Here is a 24,395-nt window from a genome sequence, read left to right on the forward strand (position 1 = left end):
TTAAGTTCTGGATAAAATCCAGTCTCCAGCATCTTCAATAGTTCTTTCCTTTCCTTATATCCAGACTTTGACATCGCACCTATACGAAGCTCGAAGTTAGACTTAGGAAAATAAATAATTTTAGCTAATTAGAGCATGGAGCCAAGAAAATAATCCATACATTTGGTAAATTTTAACAATTAAGTTCAAAATGTGACAACACTAGAGCATGGAAATCTTTCATAAAATTCATTGATACCTCCTTATGCTTAGAAAATATGCAAGCTAAAATGCAAAGGAGCATACCAAATCAACAATGGCTAAGAAAAGCTGTGAAAGGTTGTGTTTTCATACAAAATATGTCTGAAGACACCCTCCCCAGTCAACAATGGAGGTCAACAATTCTGAAGACAACCTGAAAATCAGACTTTTAAAACATGTTGTAATCTTCAAAAATGTGTGTAAACTCGATAAAAATCAGTTCTAATGATGAAAACAATCATATTCAGGAATGTAAGTGTGGCTGGTAAAAAATTAATTTCTGAGGACAAGTCTGAAAATTGATTACTTCAGACTTACCAGCACCTTGCAAAGTAGTTAAAAATCCCTGAAAATGATGAAAAATGGCTAAGGAATTAGCTCCAAGCAAAATCACCAAAGTGGTTAGGTGGCTGGAAATGAAAATTTCTGAAGACAACCGCCTAACAATGGAGTTTTCAGACCTGCAACAGCAATAAGATGGTCTGAAAATGCACAGAAAACTCCATAAAATACCTCCAAATGCAAATCGCCTAAGTTGGAATTGGCTAGGCAATAAAAACTTAAGTCTGAAAATTAATGGGCAGCCATTAATAGAGGTCAAATCTGAAGCAAACCTCAGATCTGAAGCAAATCAGCGAACTGGAAATGATTGCAGCCACTAAGAATGCATGGAAATCATCAAAATATGGCACCAAACACTTCTCCAAACAAAATCGAAATTTTCCCAACTATGGCGCCATACTAAATTCTGAAAATATCATCAATGGCAGCCCGGATCTGCAACAATGGAGGTCTGGAACAGCAAGCAAAAAATGGAGGAAAATACCGCCCAAGTCTCCAAACACAAAATCGCCACTTTTCACCAAAAATCACCAAATTTGCAAAAAATCGCCAAACTTGGAAAATCGAAAATCTAGAAATGGTTTTTAATGGCAGCAAGGGGAATAGATCAGCAAGCTGGAAAAAATGAAGGAAAAAATCCTCAACCCAACACTTCACTTCAACACTTTGCAAAAATTCGCCCAACTTGGAGAAAAATCGCCTTTCATGGAGACACCTGTCAAATTCAATAATAAAATAATGCTAAGGCTCCTCTCTTATACTTGTTTTTACCTCTTACTTTCACCACACAAGCAATGTGGGATAAAACACTTGTATATATACTTTCTTGGTAAAAACTAACTTGCTTCTAGAAGGTTCAAAATATTAAATGATTATTGCAAGTTATTAAATTTTGCTTTTAAATTTTTAAATAATCATTAATCATTATTTAAAAGCAATTAAAAATGGGGCTTATTTATTAAAATATTGCAATTTAAGTCCAAATTAAACCTCCAGGGGAAAATCGACTTGGGTTGGGATTGAAAAATCCCTTTAAAAATCATTAAAATTGTCAAAAATTCCCCATAGGGAAAATCGATCCTAGCTTGGATAAAAATTCATGCATAACTTCATCAAAAATGCACACAAAACTCCCCAGGGGAAAATCGATGGCAGTCTGGATTGAAAATCCACACTCCAAACTCACTTCACTTGCAAAAATCACTCCCTGGTGGAAAATCGACCTCAGTTTGAATGAAAATCTAGACTCAAAATTCATCAAAATGCTCTCAATGGAAAATCAACCTTTTTCTGAATGAAAATCTGGACAAAAATCCGCACTAACTTGTCACAAAACATCCTGGTGGAAAATCGACCCAGGCATGGAATCATCCTTAACGTTGTCTGCAATATAGTCCGCACTCCTGGTGGAAAATCGATGGCAGTCTGGATAAATCCTGACACTCAGCCAAATTTTAGCACTCCCAGGGGAAAATCGACTTGGGTATGGATAAACAGTGGTGGAGAATAACAGCAAATATGGATTTCAGGGGAAACCCATGTGTAGTGTGGATTTTGAGTGGGGGAATAGGTTGGGTAGTCTGGAATATGAGGGGAAAAGCACCTCTAGCATGGAATTTGACCCTCTAACCCTTGGAATATGGATTTCCCTTAGGATTTTATCATTTTAACCACTCAAAATCACTTAGAAACTTTAAATTTAGATTGGACTTAGGCAAATTTTCCAAAAATATGAGCAAAACGCTAGGAAAATATTGGAATAAAGTGCGAAACCAACTTAAATAATACCTTAGGAGCGAGAAAACAACTCCAAAAGATCTGTAAATACCTTGGCACTTTAAAATCACTAATACGCGTGTTTAAAAACACGTTAACACTCAAAAGGTCAAACACTTAGACAAAACTTAGGATCATTAAAATATCAACGTTTGCAACATGATCCTATAACTTCAAAAACCCTAGACGGCACTAGGCATGATCAAAACTCCGAGACTCGAGCACGGGAAACGCAAAATTGCCCACTAAGCAGCCAAAACCCTAACCTAACAATGCAGAAAGCGGGAAAAGAGGGGGTCCCGGTTAGCAATGGTGCGATGTGTGAAAAGGTCACAACAGGCCCCTATTCAAATTATTCAACCAGTGAGGAGGTTTGTTGGATATTTGTTTTATTGAGAGTTTTCTGGGTCCTTAAAGGTGCGTTATTGGCTTCTAATTTTATATCCATTGTATTCTAATACCACTTAGCATTTTCTTGTACTGATGTGGCTATAGACACTCAAATATAAATTACAATTAAGCTCAAGTAGAAAATATCTTATGGTATTCTCAACAATTGAATTAATATGATAAGTGAGCTATTTTTGTAGGGTTTTTTATTGGAAGGATTTCCCAATGTAACTTATCTTATTAAATAGTGAGTATGTTATTATTTCTTTTTGTTGCATTTATGATTATGTTAGCATTGCTTCTCTTCCATAGATTTACTGATATTTTTCCATTTAAAAACAAAATAAAAATTTGAAGCAATAAAAAATTATCTTCCATGTAATTTATTCTAAAAAGCATCTTATTCTTATAATTTTGCAAAGGAATGAATCACTAGACAAAAAAGAAAGAAATGAAGATCTAATCATTTTTTAATTATTTTTGAAGGTTGAGAGAGAATACCACAATTCTTTTTGCACATTAGATAGTTGTAGCTGAATTTGCCGCAACTCATCATTCAACTCCTACAAAAACACGATGAAATTCATTTGAAAAATAATTAAACTGCATGATCTCATAAAAAATAATGACATTCAAGTTTCCAAAAAAAGTGCACTACTCAAAGAACTCTAAGATTTCTTACCATATTTATCTACATAAATTGTTTTAGTTGTGGGAAAAAAACATGTAGATATAATTATAAAACCAAGAAACATTCTTCCTCAAAATAAATGTTCTTCAACACCAAGAAAGATTAAAGAAAAATACTCATGAATTAGACATTAAAGGCTAAATGTCAACTTAAGATAAATGTTAGGAAGTGATTCCTCTATGGCTCAAACATATACATACAAGGAAGTGGAATAAAATAGTTGCAATTCTATGCAAGCCCACATAACCCACCAAGCATACACAATGTTTAAACACATACATACAGTCACACCTCACATTTCTAATGTACCGGAAGGAGTTTCCTTATTTAGGAATAGTGATCTGCCAAATGAAAAAGGCAAAACTGTCTTATGGCGTGGTAGCTGAAGGAATTCCTTCAAGGTCATACTCCTTGTACAGTTATGCCTCTTGGCAAGGGGCATCTAGGAGGAGTTGGGAAGACTAAAGTAGCTGAAAAGATGTCCATATTGAAGTTGGGAGAAGTGAAAGAAGACAAAGAGCATCACACAAAGATGTTGTTGATATGTCGATTTAGCAGCCTCTAACCCAATATTTTGGAGCTAAATGAATGGGTTCACTACTTAAATCTACATGGATGTGTCTTCTTGATGCTCCACTCGTGATATTCCCTAATGTGCTTGGTTTTTTTATATTTGTTTGTGATTCTATAAAAGACAAAGGGAAAATCTTAGAGAAAGGACCATGGAATTGAATATGGTGTCCCTCTTTCTAACAACCTATTTCACTAGCTTCAATCAAATAAAAGAGAGCTTCCATACAGCCCCAATATGGCTCTCTTTGCTTTTAGCAATCTTCAACATTGAGAAGCATTGACAACTCTTTGGGGAAATATATTTTCATTTCCTCTTAAACACATAGGCATGCATTAACTTTCACATTTTAGTTGAGTTAGATTTTTTTATTGGCCTCCTAGTTGATATTGGTTTAAAAGTAGGAAATGAGGTGTTGAAACAACAGCTGAACTATGAGAATGTTACTTTTCATTGTTGAAAATGTTTTGATGTAGGACATTTAGTTGAAGTATGTAAAAGAATTTTAAAAAGCTCAAGAAAGTTCTCTTAGTGGAAGAATGTAGAACCAAGACATCATTTAATGGGATGTTCCTATTCTGAATCATGTAGCCCTCAAGAAGAACAGGCAAAGAGATGGTGGATCGTATGGAGCTAGTGGGTGGCAATGTTCACTTTGGACAGCCAGATGTTCAAAATGTGGTGCAGTCAAAAGGACAAAATTCTGCTAATTCCACTAGAATCAAAGGTTAGATTTAAAACTGGTTGATCTGAACTTGGAAAGGTAGAATCAAATTATTAATGATTTCTTGAATGAATCAAGTGACGATTCTCCTACTCTAATATCTCCTAAAGGGATCGTGCTTGTGTAAGGGTTTTTGTAAGAGAAAAACTATTCTAGAAAAAGGGCTCAAATGGAAGGTTGGGGATGGAAGAAATCTTCAACTTTGGAAGATGATTGACTTGGATTGACCTTTGGCATCCTTGGAGTGGCTTAACCCTATCTATGATAGGGTTGGAAAACATATATGGGCACCATGGTGCCAGACTATCAGAGGTTAGGGACTCTTTAAGAACATAGAAGAGTTTCTTTCTTACCAATTGTTCTCCCAAGGTCCTTTTACTTTGGGAAAAGCTTCAACATGTGCTAAAAAGGTTCCATACTTGCCAATTGACAAAAGATGATGTTTTGGTGTGGACTGACTCCTTGGTGAGCTGCTATTTAGTCTCATTGAGTTTCTTGTTGAAGGAATGTGGTTGTGACAAGCTAAAGCAATTGAAGATTTAAGATGTGATATTTATACAATAAAACAAGATGGACAAAAAATACTCAATGATTGTCCATAAGCATAGAAGCAAAAAATCAGCCTTCTCAAATTCCAAAATCTTGTAAATGATGAAGATAACTAACAGAAAAATTCATCTAATTTTGAGTTGGATGATCACTTTGGACCAACTAATGGAGTGTTGATGCTATAAAATTGTGTAGAGAATAAACTCAACTCAAACAATGGCATTGATTGGCAGAAATTTAGTATAATTTTTTTGAAGATGAGAGCTCTTGCTATGTGCTTTGGAGAAGAGTAACATGTGAAGGTTGAATGAGAATTGTATGGCCAATAGTTGGACATGGATCAATATCACTGGCTAAACCTACCTTAAATGTAATTGGAGATGGTTTTACCATTATGGCTAACAATATTAAAAATAGTTCAAATTACAAATATAATGGCAAAATAAGTTTTGCATAATTTGTTGGAATAATAAGATTTCCATCTTGTATAAAGTCACCTTAGCGACTTGTAGTTTATTATTATTATTAAAATAATTGGTTGTATTCCTATAGAATGTTAGCTTGGGAGTGGAGGTGCTAATGGGTTTAAGAGGTAGCAATGATAAGCTGCACTAATGGGTTTGAGGGGTCATTTTCTGAGATTTAAAAAAAAAGTGAGCTTGGCCAAGTCTAGGTATCAGGACTCGTCAGGTCCAAGCTGAGTCTGCGACTCCTGAGACTCGCCAAAACTTGTCCAGGACTCGGACGAGCCCAAGTTCGGGCCCTTGGAAGTCACCCAGGGTTACCTAGCTCGGGACTCGCTGAATCTTGGTGATTTTGTTGGGTAAAATATAATCGCTGCCATTAAATGATTGCTGCATTATTATTATTAATTGGTACAAACAAATTGCTAAAGCTATGATTCCTTCTAATGACCTTTACTTGTGGAAATCTCTACATAGTTATGATTCCTTATATGCATATTAGTTATGGATGATAATATTGGCTGAGTCACTGCTTCCATAAACCTAATTGGATCGATGTCTTTAAGTGCCCATTCATTACTTCAAATGCTGATTATTTCTCCTTTCTTTGCTGCCTTCTTGTCTGTTATAAACTTTATTGCTGCATTCTTCATATAATCAACCTTTTGTATAAATTTCTACCTTGTAAACATGTAGACATATCCATCATGACAATGAGATCATGCTTTCAAACATGTAATTCCTACTTTGTCAATTATTTCCATCATCATATATCCTTGACATCATTTTGCCACTATTGACATCAATGACAATTTCACCTTCTCACCTTTGACATCAATGACAAACTTCTGACAACCTCAACTGAATGCTCTTGACATCAATGGAGCATCCATGAGGGGCTTCAATTCCAGCATCAACCTTGGATTTTAATAAAGAATTCAATTAACTACGGAGGCCATTTACAATAAAACCAAATGCCAGGCAAGGAGGGGAGTTGATATCAAGGATTATGCAAAATGCATTAACTTATCCAAAACGTTTGGGCTTCAATTGAAATTAAAAATACAAAGAGCATCATTGGATAAATATGACAGAGGGAAGAAGAATTTGGAGGGGCACAAGAAGACGAAAAGTTTATATTGTAGATTAAAACAAACACTTATGGCAAGAGCAGAGCAGCGCAAGAGAGAGAGCAGGGTAGTGGCACCAAAGAGATATAGAGAGTGAGGCACAGAATGAGGAATTAAAGCACATAGAAAGGTGAGAATGAAGACGTAGAAGCATAGACTAGAGTGAAAGGGAAGAGACATGTGTTAGCGAGAAGAATCCAAGCTTCTACATAAGAGGGGAAAAGATAGAGGTCTTTGGTGTAGGTAAAAATATACCCAATAAATAACAATTTAAAATTTGGAAGATTGAAAAAAGGGAAAAGTGTGTGGAAAGGAGAGAAAGAAAGAAATTGCAATACAATACACGTAGACTTCAAGAAAACAGACCCAACAGTATAAGAGAGAAGATCTCACTGTGCAAGGCATGGTTGAAAGATCTAAGTGAATGAGAAGGGAATTGGAACAGGGCATGGAAAATATGCTAAGAAACCTACAGATTTCAGCGTTGGAAGAGTTAGAGGATTTAGCAAAACATTGCATGGTGAAACAAGAAATAGTATTGAGCTGATAGAAGCATTGAAGCTACCTCAGAGGTGGTGTATGGTTTGTAGCTTATGCAGACAAAGAACAAAACTCTCACAAGTGGCATGGGAATAGCAGAACTTGGAAATAGAAGATATAGAGAAGTTCATACGGGCAGAAATATCGAATTGAGAATTTGTATTTGTTCACTCTCACAAATAATTTTTTTATAAAACCATTTTGATTGCTTCAATTTGGCAATAAAATGTGTTTAGTAATTAAAACGAGTCTGTAGGCGAGTCCGAGCTTATCCCTGGACTTTTGCATTAAATGGTATCAGAGCCAAAGGTCTTGAGCATGTAGAGTCTACACCAGGACCTGCAGGTGTAGAGTGGGGAGGAATGACGCGGTAAAGCTACCAAAAGTTGTTTATGTGTTTTGTGTAGGTTGTAAAGTTGTGTATGCAAGTTGTGGATGTGTGACAAATTATTTAACAAAATGTCATGGAAGCCAAGAGAATGTTTGGTGATGAAGAAAGAATTTCTAAAGCAGCAAAAAGAGAAACAAGAACCCATCCAGAGGAGTAACCTATTTCGAACTATTTGCGAGTTAGCGGGAAAATGTTGCAAGATGATGGTGGATAGCATTAGCACAAATAATTCGGCATCATTGGTATTAGAATATTAAACTAATGTTAATTTTAGTATTAATGCTCAATAGTGTATATTCTATTTTAGTAAGATCTTCTACGATCTTCTCAGCAGTTTCTTATTAGAAACTTGCTATTCTTGTAAATACTCTTGTATTATTTATGAGCGTCTTGCTCATTCTATAAATCAATCAATTCTTTGAAATCCATTGCGTGTCTCGCACTGTTTTATGGTATCAAAGCCTGGTTCCTTAAAAATTCGAAATTTTTTCAAAGCAAAAAAATTTAGTGTGAATATTTTTAGTTCTATTGTTTTGAAAAAAAAAATCTAAGGATTTTTTTCTATTCGAATTTTTTTGGGGAATTTTCTTCCACAAAATCGCGGATTTGTTTCAGCCTGTTGTGGTCGGATTTTTTTGAAACCGCGGATTTTCGGTTCGCGCGTTTTCCAGGCGCCTGCATTTGCTGTGTAGGAAAATCGCGATTTTCATCCTTGGCCGCGCGACTTCGTCTCTTGTGCCTGTGCGTGTGGGTTTATTTGTGATCACGATTTCCTTTGGTGGTCTGTCTATCTTTGTCCGCGCGATTTTTTCCATCCGAGCACGGCATCAGATCCAACCTCTGCAATTTTTTGGGGAATTCCATGGCTCCCACGACCCTCTGAATTTTTCGATTAAGGTGTTTACCTTCAGTTTCCCATCGAAAATAAATTTTTCTTGCAAATTCTTGGTGGTTTTTTCGAAACCTAATCTGGGTAGTTGTCCAACTTTTCTGGGTGCATCGTTTTTTGTGCCTCGATTTTCGAGCCAACGGATTTGAATTTGGTTTTCAGATTCCTTCTAGGTTTCCTCTCAGCTTTCAAGCACCTATCAGTTTTTTCCGGATCAGCCGGTACTTCTCTTGAAATCCATGCTTGTTGCAGTTGTACCTGTCTCTTCCTGTCATTTTCTGTGCCTTGGGAAACGTGCAAATGGCTTCTCTAACCAACCTGATGTTGGAAACAATTACAACATCTAGAAACAGCGTATGTTGACCATTTTTGAATATAGGCGTCTTGACCAACTTGTTTTGGGAAAAGAGCTCAGTCCTGGTACACCTGGTGCAGATCAAGATAAGTTTGATGAACGCAATCGGGAGGCAGTTATGCTTCTCAAACTCTCCGTGGTTGATGATCAATTACCGCAGATTCCTTCCGGCAAGACAGCTTCTGACATCTGGAAGCATCTGAAGGAATTGCATGAGACATCCGACAAGAGCCGAGAATTCTTTCTGAAGAATCAGCTGTTCTCCATCATGATGGACGAACGCATGTCCTTACAGGAACACCTCACGCGGATTAAGGACATTCGAGATCAGCTCGAAGCTATTGGTTGGACTATGGAGGAAGAAGACATGGTAGTAATCACTCTGAAAAGTCTTCCGAAATCGTATGAACACTTCATTGAGACCCTCAATATTTACTTCAACTAATGTTGACCTGAAGTTTTCAGAATTGTGCACCAAACTTCTGTAGCAGGATCGCTGGAAACAACAGTTTGGTAGTAGTACTACGTCAGCCTCCTCGGAAAATGCCTTTACAGCAAAATCCTTTCACAAGGATAAAGGCAAATTTCAGTCCTCTCAGCCTTTTCAGCTGAAAGGCTCTTCTCAGACACAGGATGCTGCTAAGAAGAAGAATGTGCAGTGCAATTACTGTCACAAGTACGGCCACATGAAGAAAGATTGCCGTCAGAGGCTCGCTTCTGAACAAAAGAAGTAGGGAGGGTCACACCAGAAGGCGCATGTTGCTGAACATTCTGAGCAGAAGGAGTCTGCCTTTTATGCCTTTATGGCTAAGAGGTCTTCAGATCATGCCAGGTCTTCTGCTTGGTACATCAACTCTGGTGCGTCACGTCACTTTTCTCATCCGCGTGACTAGTTTACAGACTTCTCATCTTTCAGTGATTCCATTGTATTCGGCGGAGGTGAGGAGTATACAGTTGTTGGCAGAGGTACTGATCAGATACAGTCTAATGGCAAGAATCTCATCTTCCTGAATGTGTACTATGTTCCTGGTATGGAACTGAATCTGCTCTCTGTCAGTCAGATTATGAGGAATTCTCCTCAGCTAGATGTGGTGTTCAGTGCTCACAAGTGTTCCATCATTGATCAGGAGACTCATCTTACTGTTGTTGTTGGTCTAGAGGATCATGGCCTATACAGGCTTCTTGACACCGGTGATTCTCCTGAAGTGGCTCTAGCAGCTCGTGTTTCCCCTCTCAGCACTTTGTGGCATTAGAGATATGGACATCTCAACATTCAGTATCTCTCTCAGCTATCTCGGGAGGGACTTGTTTCAGGGTTACCTGATATTCAGACTCAGCATCTTGGAGTATGTGGCGCCTGTCAAGCTGGCAAACAGCATCGAACTGCATTCACACATGGAGAGTCTTGGCGCGCATCTAAGGTACTTCAATTACTTCATGCTGATATTTGTGGTCCTATGACTACATCTTCTGTTACTAGTTGCAAATACTTTTTGCTTATTGTAGATGATTTTAGTAGAAAGATGTGGGTGTACTTTCTTAAACGCAAATCAGATGTATTTAGTATCTTTCAGAAGTTTAAGTCCTTAGTTGAAAAAGAGTCTGGATGTAGCATTATTACTCTTAGGACAGATTACGGGGGGGAATTTTGATCTTCTGCATTCTCCAACTTCTGTGATACCCATGGCATCAACCGCCAGTTGACTACACCCTACACTCCTCAGCAAAATAGTGTTGTCAAGCGTCACAATCGTACGGTTGTTGAGATGGCTCGTTCAATGTTACAACACAGGAGTATTCCGAAAAAGTATTGGGCTGAAGCAGTGTTTACTGCTATCTACCTCCTTAACCGTTCACTTACTCAGGTTGTTAAGGGGAAGACTCCAGAAGAGGTTTGGTCTGGTCGGAAGCCTAAGATCAGCCACCTGAAGGTTTTTGGCTCTGTTGCCTATGTTTGGATTCCAAATGCTAAGCGCTCCAAGTTGGATTCCAAAAGTCAGAAACTCATGATGGCAGGATACAATGATCACCATAAGGCCTACAGACTGATAGATATAGACACTGAACGTCTTATCTTCAGTCGTGATGTTGTATTTGATGAAGACAGAGGATTCTTTCAGTCCCCTTCTTCTGAGCAGTGTTCTGAGGATCAGCCTCACAGTGTTCTTCCATTCGGTTCGCCTGATGGGAGGGATGATGCAAAATCCATTTTCGATGATGCACTACCTGAGTTCCCTCCGAAGAATAATCCTCCTCCTATTGCTCATGTTCTTGATCCTGAGCCTCTTCCAGCTCCTCCAGATGTTAGCACTTCTACTCTCCGACCTAAATGGTGGGCCAAGACCATTGGTGATCTCAAGGATACTGAGCTCATTGAGGGTAGAACCTCCCGTAATAAGAGCAAACAGCAGCATAAAGTCAATTTTGCTCTCATGGCTAACATACACAGTGTTTTTGAGCCTCAGACATATTCAGAGGCTAAAGGTATACCTGAGTGGGAACAGGCTATGGAAGCTGAGTTCCAGAGTCTTCAGAAGAATCACACTTGGGCCCTTCCTGATCTTCCTTCAGGGAAGAAGCCCATTAGCTGCAAATGGGTGTACAAAGTAAAATACAAAGCTGATGGAACCCTAGACAAGTATAAGGCTCGTCTTGTTGCTCGTGGGTTCTCACAAAAAGAAGGCATTGACTACGAGGAGACTTTTGCTCCTCTAGCCAAAATGAGCACCATACAGCTCGTTCTTGCCTTGGCAGCCCAGTTCAGTTGGAAAGTCCATCAGATGGACGTCAAGAGTGCTTTTCTGAATGGTGACTTACAGGAAGAAGTCTACATGACGCAACCCCCAGGATTCAAGGTTGCTAGTCAAGAACAGAAGGTTTGTAGACTAGTCAAAGCACTCTATGGTCTGAAACAAGCTCCTCGGGCTTGGTACATGAAAATTGATAAGTACCTGACAGATCATGGTTTTCAGCGGAGTCCATCTGATGCAAACCTGTATATCAAGCATACTAGTAATGATGTTCTATTTGTGGTTGTCTATGTGGATGACTTAATCATTACTGGCAGTTCAGCACATTTGATCACTGGGATCAAACAGGATTTGTGTCGCACCTTTGATTGACAGATTTGGGACTTCTACATTACTGCTTAGGAGTTGAAGTCTGGCAGACTGAGAACAGTATCTTTCTCTCTCAGTCCAAGTATGCCAGAAGTCTTGTGGACAGGTTCAGAATGCAGGATTGCAAACCTGCCTCTACTCCTATGGAACCCGGGCTCAAACTTTCAGCTCAGTCATCTTCACCAGTTGTGGATGAATCTTTGTTTAGGCAACTAGTGGGCAGCCTCATCTATCTTACTGCCACTAGAACTGACATCAGTTTTGCAGTGAGCTACATTTCACGCTTCATGACAGCTCCCAAGGCTGATCATTGGATAGCAGCGAAGCGTGTGCTGCGTTATGTGAGTGGCACTCCTGATTATGGACTTCTGTACACTCGGAGTTTTGATCTTACACTTGGTGGTTACACAGATTCTGACTGGGCAGGTTCGATTGATGACCGTAAATCTACAGCAGGGTATGTGTTTAGTTTGGGATCTGGTGCTGTCACATGGACTAGTAAGAAGCAACAGGCAGTGGCTCTCTCCTCGACAGAAGCAGAGTATCGGGGAGCAATTAAGGCATCTTGTGAGGCGGTTTGGCTTCAACGAATGCTTGCGGATATGCATGTCTCCCAAGCAGGTCCAACTCCCTTGTTCTGTGATAATCAAGGAGTGCTCAAACTCGCCAAGAATCCAGTCTTCCATGAAAGAACCAAGCATGTGGAAACTCATTGTCACTATATTCAACAGCTGGTTGAAGACGGATCTATCCAGTTGCTGTATGTTCCTACCTCAGAGCAGCCAGCAGACATCTTCACCAAGCCCCTTGATCCTGATAAATTTGTAAAATTCAGGGGGTCTATAGGTGTAGTTAATAGATTGAGCATTAAGGGAGGGTATTAGAATATTAAACTAATGTTAATTTTAGTATTAATGCTCAATAGTGTATATTCTATTTTAGTAAGATCTTCTACAATCTTCTCAGCAGTTTCTTATTAGAAACTTGCTATTCTTGTAAATACTCTTGTATTATTTATGAGCGTCTTGCTCATTCTGTAAATCAATCAATTCTTTGAAATTCATTGTGTGTCTCGCACTGTTTTAATTGGAAATGGTCGAGAAGTTGAAATTGAAAAGAAGAAAGCATCCTAACCCTTACAATATTTCTTAGTTGCAAGGAGATCATCAAATATGGGTAAGTGAGCAATGTAATGTTGATTTTCAGATTTGTAGATATAAGGATGAAATTGTATGGGATATAGTACCTAGGGATATATGTCATGTTTTGTTGGGTTGACCATGGCTGTATAATAAAAAAATTGTACATAATGATAGGCAAAATACATATAGCATAATAAAAGACGAGGAAGAGTATGTTCTAAATCCATTGCAAGATAAACAAGAGGAAGTAGCAAAAGAAGTTTCAGCAGTATGCCCTGATAAAGGCATAGAGAAAGAAGGTGAAAAAGAAGAGGAAAATAATTAATAGGAAGAAGTTTTAAGATATCTAAATTTCCTATAAAAACTGACATGTGTGAGTTCGTAAGGAATAACTTGGGAGGCATACGTAATTGAGTTTTCATAAGGTGAAGAACATTAAAATATTTTCAGGATTTACTTGTGCTTATACATTAAATTAGAAGATATAAGAAATTTTGGCATTTTTTAATAAATTGGTGAAAGTTTTTGGTGACACTTTGTAAATGAGAGCATTGATGGTTGATCCCAACATCTTGAAATGAAGTTTTTAATTGTGTCATCCAATTGTAATTTTGGAGCCATCCATGCTACATTTAATGGGGCTTCGAAAGACTTACATGCAATATTAAGTGAATAAAGTGTAACAAAGATAAATTGGAGGATAGAGAACTTTTATTGTCTCAAGCAAACTTCTCACTCTGAGATGGTGCTTTATATGAGACGCATATGTTTTTTTGTTTGCTTTTTTTGATGCTGACAAAACTGATGAATGCATATATTGTGAAAGTTTTCTTTTGAAGATAAGAAGTGATCTACTGAACTCAATATCGATTGATGTCGAAATAGTTTGGGAATCTATGGATTTGGGGAATTATGCCTTTCTAAGGGTCATGAGACAACTTGTTGCAGCACTATGGATGTAACTAATTATGGAGATTTGTGATTTGGGAGTTTAGGGAGGCACTAAACTGAAAACTTAGGAATTCAACTCAGAAGCTACAACCTTTTGAGGGTTATTTGACGGCTTGATGGAGTTCCACCCAATGTAGGAATTGTTTTTTCAAAAGAAATCTTCTAATGAATATGTATTTGTTTGTTTCAATCAGCATGCTTTGTTGTATGAAATATAAACCTGTTGACGTGTATTTCATACACAATCATACACAGAATAAAATACCAATAGGTATCTTATCCTCTCTTGAGAAAATAGTCTCTAACTGCTGAAGATCTGCGAAAAGGATCAGTTAGATGGACTCCAAGGTTCTTTTAGTGGGGTCTCCACGTGTGGACAAGCTTTTTAGTGGTATGATGTGATTTGCTGTCTCCTTCAAGGCGTCTTACGGATTCAAATGCTCGAAGATTTTACTAATCTAAAAGGAACTTTCAAAAAATGGAAAAAGGATAGGGTTTAAGTAAGTCTAATCTAGTCTAATCCTATGAACGACTTAGCATGAATGAGATTTGGCAAGACTCAACCAATTTCAATTTTGCCATAAGATAACAACTCAACTGAAATTAGTGCGATCTTCTAAGGTAATAATGGTGTTCAATGCATCAAAGACCCAGGACACTACTACGAAGGTACATATCCTAGATGCAAAAATGCTTGAAGGTTAAGGACTCAAAGTGTTTTCCAGTCGACCACGCAAGGCGTTCCTACAATCAGCAAGAAGCTAGTGGTTTGGATTGCGAATCCCACCAAATATCAAATCTCACACTTAGTCTTTCAAATTAACAAACTACTTTGATTGAGCGTGATTCAAGTACATCCAACAACCATGAAGACAACTCAAGAAACTTGCAACAAAACACCATAACTTCAATATTTTATTGATTTCCAAGTCATCATATACAACAATTGCTTGAACTTCTCTCTTCAAGACTCAATCTTGCTACAAAATAAAATTGCTTACAACTCTAATCTCTCTATTTCACTCTTACCTGACTATTCGACTATTAACTATTTTTCTATTATTAAATGAAATGAAAAATGGGGGTATAAATAGCATCCCCAGTTACAATGAAAGGTCCAGATTGAAAGCAAATCAATGGACAAGATCATGACACCTAAACCCTAATTAGGGTTTGTTACAAATGACCTCCTTTTTACTGAACAACATTAAATACATAGCCAAATATTAAATTTGGCACAAAAATCTAGGAGGTATCAACCAATGAGAAATAAGATGTCATGTCATCTGTAACAACCTTTCATCTAGAATCTTATTCCCTTTCCAATTCTCTTTCTTAGCATATGCAATGAATTTAGTCACGATTCCTTCGATTTCTGTGCTTGGAATCTCGGGAAGATTCTTGATACTCTCTTCTAAGTGGATAACCTGATCAAATGCATCCAGAAGAGCTGCGTCCCAAGTAGGTTCAAGTTCCTTTGTTCTATCAATCAGGAGCATGGTGGCATACATCTGATCATACTGCTCATCTGTAACATCTGCGTCCTTGCGAAAAATGATCGTGATTCTATCCTCAAATTCTTGTAAATCCACATCTGTCTCGACCTCGATCCTTCTGCCAAGAATGGTACGAAGTACCTCAAATACTCTGTCCTGGATCGGATTGATCACCTCCTCAACTTGACCACATCTAACACTGATGTCCTTGAAGAGAACACTCTTTATATGGAGTAAGGTTGACCACTGAAACAAACTGTGAGAATCACCTTCTAAGATCCTCTCCTGCGCTAAAATTCTTCTGGATGTGTGTCTTATAACTTTCAAGACAGGGATGACAACGTCCTTGGTATGGGCAAATGCAGCTACTGTTGCCATCAATCTGTGGATAATCTCAAGAACTTGGATAGCCTGATGGGTGATCTTCGACATCCTTGTAACAAACTCAATGGCCACCGTGTGAGATCTATCCATCCAACCACATGTACGCTGGACCAGGTTCCTGAATCTTTCTGCTTCATTGATTGATTGAAGGGGCAATGCCTGCAATGGTGATCTAACTGGATCCTGACGTCCCAAAGGTTCATTGATGTGACTGAAATATGTCCTCCATGCACCGACCTCTCTCTCAAGCTTTCTATTCTTTTCTACTTCTTCTCTAAGCTTGTCCTTCAATGCCTCAAATGTGTCGGTGGCATCATCTAGAGTCTGCTCTGCTGTGGATGGTCCCAACTCAATAGTCTGTATATGATAGTCTTCTGCTAGGATCTCACCCTCATATTTGTCTGCTGCCGGTGTAGCTATCTGCAGTTTTCTAGATCCAGTCTCATCTCGAATCATCTTGGACATCTTTGTAGCCTTCTTCTTCTCTGTTGTCATATGTGAACGTCCAACAAGGCTCTCTAAATCAATTGCACTGTCCTCGTCCTCAATTACGATCACCTTAGTCAATCTTTCCTTCAACCAATCTGGGATATTTGATCTTGTCTCTTGAACTTGAATTTCTTTGTGTACTATTTCTTCTTGTCTGGGAGGAGATGTTACTTCGTTATCATTATCTAAATCATAGTCTTGGAGAGATCCATCGGATGAAACATGCTGTGCCTGTTCTTCCTCCTGTCTATCATTCTGTACCATCGATTCCATGGACTCTTCCACTCGAACTGTTCTATCTTCTGGTCTGGAAGAAGTACCTGGTGTTTGATCTTTGCCGACACTTTGCTTTCTCTTGGAAGGCTCTTTCTTTTCTGATCTTTCCTTTCTCTTCGAACCTCTCGAATGGAGATTGCCCTCACTGGCACATCGAAGGTTACCTTCACCTGAATTCCTAGGGTTAGGATTGCCTTCACTAACACTGGCTCCACCTTCGGCTGGCTTTTCTTCCAAAGTAAAAGACATAGCTATGCCTTGTTCTCTCAACTTCTGATGTTGAACGTCTACCCATCTGCGAGTACAAGACAAGACTGGTGCCATCAAATCATCTAAATCCACGGCCTCGGGCTCATTCCAATTCAAACTTATTGTTTTGCTTTCTCTATCATATGAAGATTGGATGTGCCTGCCGTTGTCCTGAGCTTGGTCGGCCACTCTGTAAATCTTACATTTCCTGATGAAATCCAAAGGCAACCTAGAATGTATCTTTCGTTTCACTTCGAGATCATCTAGGAGGTTCATCATAAAATCTTCAATTTGGTACTCATGTCTAAATCTTCTACCGACCGTCTCCTCTAAATGTCCATGTGGATCAAAACTATTCCTCCAAGCAAAAGATGAAAAAGGATACAAGGCTAACTCCTTCTCTGCGTCATCCATGGCTGAGACATTGGGACATACCTCAACTGAATTACCCAAAATAATAGGTACCTGAACTCCATTCTGATGTCTGTGTCTGAATGCCTTCACATATGCTGCCAACTGCCTTGTTACTTCAAGTAACACAATTCTATCTGTCGGGTACCTCGGCAACATGTATGGAGGTAAAGGACATCCATACACTCTAATGTAAGTGAACTTGGGAAACTGAATGAACCAAGCACCGTACCTCTTGATTAACTCCTGGGCATCCTGAGATAATCTGTTGTGAATCCCTCCTTGCAACGTCCTTGTGATGTTCATCGTGAAAGTATCATTGACTAACTTGTAGTTCTTCCCTGGTGGATGATGCAAGTAGGTATAGGATTCACAAACTCTGACCTCGCCAGGTCCTCTTCCAATCACTCCTCTGTGAGGTAGTCCTGCGTACTCAACGCTCCTGATTAAGGCATAGATGACGTATGAACTCATGTGGAAGGACTTAGTAGCCCTGAGTCTTCTCAACTGTACGTCTAAGCAATGGCTAATTATCCTAGCCCAATGTATTGTACCCTTTCCTTGAACAATCACCTGGATGAAATAAAACATCCATTTCTCAAAATAGAAGGCATGAGGTGCTCCTGTAACTCTGTTGAGCATAGTAATCAAATCTCTGTACTCCTCTTGGAAATCAATCCTGTGCGGTGTGTTCGGTACTTTGCTCAGACGGGGACGACTCTTGAGTAGCCAGTTCTTGTTGATTATGCTTAGGCAAGCATCTGGATCATCATCGTACACTGATCTGGCTCCTTCAATGCTCTTGTATATCATGTCCCTGTGCTCTGGAAGATGGAAAGCTTCACTTATGGCTTCCTCTGAAAGGTACGCCAAAGTGTTTCCCTCATTGGACACAATTGTCCTGGACTGTGGATTGTAATGACGAGCACACTCGATCATCAACTCGTGGCACTGAATGGCTGGAGGAAAACCGGCCGCCTTGATGATGCCACTCTCTATTATTCTCCGGGCGACAGGTGATGGCTTGCCGATGTAAGGGACCTCTCGGAACTTCTTTGTGCTAAAGTTCCCCAAGTTTGTATCTCCAACGTTGCTCCACTTGGACACGATCTTGGTCTCCACTTCTTCGGTCTTCTGATCTTCTTTCATGAGAGCCGAGCGACTGGTGGATGCTCCCGCCTTTGGGGTCGCCATACCTACACAACATTTCATTATAAGAAATAGATTTTGCAATAAATAACGTAAATAAGAGAGATAGATTTTAGGAAACCTCATGATAAGTCTCTAGAGTTATCATTTCCTAAAATAAACGATTGAGCTAAGAGAAATTCAAGAATCAAAATTTCAAAATTTGAAATATGACGATGAAGGAATAAAACAATAACAATTAAATCGCCATACCTCGACAGAGAGCTAACTCTAGAATGCAAAAACAAAATTTGCCTAGGCAAAATTGAGGTATAAAGATAATCTTCAATATGATCTCTTCAAATTTGACTTCGCCACCTCTGGAGAGAATGTGATCTTCAATTATCGCCTTGGACGTGGTCTCAAATGGATCTTCAAATTCGCACTAACAAATCTCCAAGTCCTTAGCAAATTCGCCTTAGTGTAGTCTTAGATGGATCTTCAAATTCTCATCACCTTTTGATTGCTTACGCCACCTTGGATGGAATTCGCACCTCTCCAAACACACTTCGCACTCCACGCAAGATGATACTAGCGCCACCTTTGGTTTGAAATCGCACCACCTTTGGATGAATGAAACTCGCACTACATTCGCCTCTTCTCAATTCGCATGAAGGAAGGTAAAATAATGATGTAGAAAATGATAATTCCACCCCCCTTATATAGCGCATTCATCCCTCACCCCTTAGGCCGACTTAACAAAAATAAAACCATTTTAAACGATTTTTAAATGATTTGCAATGACATAACAAGGCCGACCTCCATATATGAGCGCTCCAATTGATTTTTTATTAATTAATTAATTAATTATTTAATGCCTTGCGTTTTTTTATTTGAGAATTTCGATTTTAAATAAAGGCAAAATAATTAATAAATGTCTAACGCCATATTAAATACCAATAAAAAATGGATTTTCAATTTTTTAAATTGATTTAGCATTTAAAGAAAATTTGAATTGTTTAATTTGGCGCCAAAAATATGAAAATAAAGGGACGTACCTCATCGCTCTGGTCCCTTGAAGAGGGACAGGAGCGATCCATGATTTTGGTCTAGATTCTTGCGTTTTCAACGTTCAACTCCTTCATTTCCATGTCCCAAATCGATCATCTGGTGGTCCTTCGAATTTGATTGCCTTTCTTGTGCGAGCAAATGCATCTTATGACCATTATCGCTCTGGTCCCTTGGAGAGGGACAGGAGCGATCCTAAGTTTTTTGCTTGAAATTCTCCATTTTGGTACGATCCTTTCCTTGTATCATCTTCCAAACGTCATTTAGAACCTTGTGCGTCCTTGTCTTAACGTGACTTTCAAAGAATGTCATGTGTTTTATCTAACATCGCCCTTGTCCCTTGGAGAGGGGCAGGAGCTATCTCCATGTCTTCATGTTCATCTTGTATCTTTGACCTTCGAAATATCAATGCTTGTGTTCTTTTGCGCTTATTCCCATTTGCTTTTATTATGTGTTTGGATGCATTAAAGGGACCATCGCCCTTGTCCCTTGGAGAGGGACAGGAGCGATCCACTATTTCTCCTTGATCTGGGCGACTTTTAAACTTCGATCTCCTTTGCAATGTCCTTCAAACGTCGTCCTTTGCACTTCCTAACCTCGCTTCGCCTTGATCTTTGAAGGAACGTGAGTGTTTTGATAGTATCGCCTTGGTCCTTGTCCAAAGGACAGGAGCGATCTTGATTTTACCTTGATTAGCAATGTTTGGACGTTTAAAACTCTTGTTTATCACCTTGTTGTCATACCATGGACCCTCCAGAACATTGCAATATATTGTCCTTACGTGAATTTTGCATGAATTGATCAATACATCTAATATCGCTCTGGTCCCTTCCTGAGGGACAGGAGCGAAGTTCATCATTGCGAGCTTGTTCTTGTTTGTACCAACTTGCAATCATCTTCATTGCGTGAAATGATGTCCTTTAAGTCCTCTTGGTAACTTGAAACTTGTTTGCCTTTTGAAATTTACGCCATTATGTAGATATCGCTCTGGTCCCTTCCCAAGGGACAGGAGCGATCTGGGTCTTGGAGCGCAAATCCTTCCATGTGATGACCTTTGCAACCTTGCGCTTGATGGAAATGCTCTAAAATGTCTTCGCCACCCTTCGTCTTGACTTGGATCGGCCTTGAACCTTGGAGGGACGACCTTGAACTTGCGTAGAGAGTATTATCATCATCATCGCCCTGGTCCCTTGGAGAGGGACAGGAGCGATCCTTCCCTTGTGGCTTTCATCTCACTTTGCCATGCTCTAAGTTTATATTCAACGGATTCGTCCTTCTTCACTCTATCCGCCCATGCCTTGACATTGTTTGTAATTTTGAAAAAAAGGCAATTATATCAAAAATCGCTCTGGTCCCTTCCTGAGGGACAGGAGCGAACTAGGCATTTAACACTGGTATGGACGTCCCAAAAATCTTCAATTTATATTCAATGCGCTCATCTCATGTTCTCCTTTGTTTTTGAACGTAAACTTGCCTTGACCCTTGTCTGGATTTTGCAAACTGAAGGAAATCGCTCTGGTCCCTGGGAGAGGGACGAGAGCTACAAGGTACCTCGCCCTGGTCCCTTGGAGAGGGACAGGAGCGATTTAGTCAATATAGGTCATTTTCCCTCGTTTTTTGCATCTCAAATTATATTCATTTGGCAAAGTATCTTCCTTCGGACGTCCTCGAATTGCTAAGTCATCAAAATCTTGCAAGGACAAGGTGAAATTTGAATTGTAGCTCCGGTCCTTCACTGAGGGACAGGAGCGATTTTCCTCCTGGAGGCATTTCTGTGCTCATGAAAATCTTCAATTTATATTCAATGGAAAGGTCTCGCCGTTCTCCATCACTTCAAACGTAAAATTTGTCTGGACTCTGCAAGGACAATGAGATATTTGAAAATGAGCTCCCGTCCTTCACTGAGGGACAGGAGCGATTTTGCTCCTACAGGCCAAAATAACAAGATTTTTCACATTTTAACATTTCACGAGGCGAAAACAAATCAATTCCAATGCCCAGGATCAAAATTCAAAAAAGTCAAAATTTGGTCAAAATATTCAATCAGACAAAAATTCACATTGACGGTCAACACTTAGACAAATTTAAGCCCTGCATGAACATTCCAATTGAAAATTAGACCATTTTGGCGAAATCATTGCATTCAAAATTTGCATTCTAGAAAAGAAGCTCAAAAGCTCTCTCAAAACGACTGGATTTTGGCTTGAAAAGGCAAAATTTAAAACCCTAAGGCTTAGCCCTAAATCCAGACAACTAACTGACTAACAAAACCCTAAAAACGAAAGCGAAAACAAGCGAAAAACAAGCAAAAAAAAAGGGGTCCCCATTTGCGATGGGGCGATGTGTGAAATGGTCACAACAAAACCTTAAGGGGGTTTGTTGGAATATTAAGTATTGTAACAAAGTTACCTTAGTGATTTGATTTTTCCAAATAGATGCTCTTTGATTTTTCCAAAAGAATTGAAGCAATGAAATCACAAATAGTTATGTCATATGCCATCGAACATATAAAGGAGAATAGAGAAAGAAACATACACTATAATGAAGCACAAAACTTCTAATCTATATGAAGAAGAGAAGAAAAAGAAGCGAACAAGAGAAAGAGCACAAAAAAGCTAAATAAAGAATTTTCAATATACATACCACTAACTTAAACAAGGCCATATTAGTGTCCTAATAGGGACAAAAGATGCCACTTATGAAAACATGATAAGGCAAACCCATGAGCATTATAAAAAAGGCAGGGTCCAATTATCACTAGCTAATTAAAGAGAATGGAGGAACTATTTTGGCATTTTCACACATTGCCCTATTGCAAATGGGGACCCCCACTTTTTTCTGCTTTCTAGGTTAGTTGTGGTGTCTTTAGCTATTAAGCTTTCACTTGAGGAGGTATAGTATCTTAGGTTGCCAAGACGTGATCAAGTCATATCTCCTGCTTTAGGATGAATTAAGGTCAGTTAGCTCTCAAACTTTGGCAATGAACGATATGATGATCATTTCATTTGATCATCATCATCTGAGATAGAGACAATCAATGCAAGTATGGAGATCAATCATGAGATCGAGATGATTGATGCAAGATGGAGACATAGACTGTGTAAGAAGGTTTTAATAACAACTAAGGAACCTTTGACTTGGCAAGGTGAGTGCTACTACTCGAAAATTTGGCTAAGTCACAGTCAGTGACCCCCCAAAACCCCCGCCTAGCCTTAGCTATCAGTCAATGACCCCCAGAAAGTCCGAACTTTCTTAGCTATCAGTCAGTGACCCCTCAAAAGTCCCAATTTTCCAGTCAGTGCCTCCTCCAAAGTCCGATCTCTCCCAAGCTTAGTCAGTGGCCCCTCCAAGGTCTGATCTATGATGAGGATGCTTTCATTAAGAAAGATGAGCATTTCTAAGGACGAATGTTTGATATTTGATGAATGGAAGTGATTGAGTAAACAAGGCTAACTACTTTTAAGCACAGCCAGTGACCTAGCAAAAGTCCGACCTCTCTCAGTCAATGCTCCCTCAAGAGTCCGACCTTCCTCTCCCAACATGCCAATTGGTGGCAAAGACTTCGATCAGACTTGAGCTCACTTCCTTTGCCCCTTAAAAGTCCTATCAAGTAGGATATGTCCTTGTTTTGGTGAGTTGAATGCTAGTTGAGGAAAGTGCTTAGGGTTCTGGAGGTTATTGTTGTCTTAAGGTGGGTGAAGTTGTTGAGAATGAGTAGAAAGTCCTTGAAATGCTAAATAAACAGGTTATACTTATGCTCCAAGTATTGTCAATGACCCATACAAAACCCGATCAGTTTGTGCCTACTGTCATTGACCCTTGAAAACCCCAACCAAATGTGAAAGAGGGAACAATTTTAGGAAGGTTGATCAAGTAAATGATGCAAGATGTTGATCAAATTGATGCACTTTCTTTGCCCACCCAAATCCCCAATCTGTTTTAAGAAATAATAATATACATGACAACGCATACCAGACACGGCAATAAAATATATCTTTGTTTGCACATGCAATTATTACAGAGAAGAAGACCAAAGATGGTCGTCCAAGCATTACAATTGACCCAACTATACCGTACTACCTTCCTTGGCGGTACACAACATATTTAAAGGACCCAACAATTGCCAAAAGGTACACAACCGTCAACCAACCGACACATTGACTACCCGAGAGTGACAACCCACTTAATACAAACAATTGATACATTGGCAGATAACAAATATTATCAAACATAACGATAGGCATTTTATGCCAACTACATCATCCCCCCCAAAAGAAAAAGTTGTCTTCCAGACGACAAGTAAACATCAAGTAATATTCGAGAAGACTAATGACTTGGACTGGACAACCCCAACTTGTAGTGTACTTGCCAAATCAAATGGGGGTTTGGGGGCAACACCCCAAACAAGGTCAAGGGACAGACAAAATTATAATGTTGAAGTAGTGGACGCCTTGGAGAACTAAACTTATGATGTTGTATCTGTCACACCCACTCCTACCAAGGTGTCGTTGTGCTGCTGCCAAGTGACTCACACAATGTACCAGACCCCTCACCCATAAAAGCCGCTTGATGCAAGCTTCCCAAACACCGTATGGCAAAACCAAAAATGTCCTCCGTACACCATACCACA

General features: G+C 39.1%; 1 protein-coding gene across 3 annotated transcripts in view; it reads right to left on the reverse strand.

The window, feature by feature from the left end:
- Positions 1–24,395, reverse strand: part of LOC131027782 (agamous-like MADS-box protein AGL65) — a 159,831-nt gene that overhangs the window by 106,006 nt on the left and 29,430 nt on the right. For all 3 annotated transcript variants that reach the window (XM_057957871.2, XM_057957870.2, XM_057957869.2), the window contains one exon: positions 3,250–3,311. In XM_057957871.2, the coding sequence (XP_057813854.2) occupies positions 3,250–3,311 (62 nt within the window). The remainder of the gene's footprint in view (positions 1–3,249; positions 3,312–24,395) is intronic.

The sequence above is a fragment of the Cryptomeria japonica genome, chromosome 4 (genome assembly GCF_030272615.1).
Source record: "Cryptomeria japonica chromosome 4, Sugi_1.0, whole genome shotgun sequence".
Classification (NCBI taxonomy): Eukaryota; Viridiplantae; Streptophyta; class Pinopsida; order Cupressales; family Cupressaceae; genus Cryptomeria; species Cryptomeria japonica.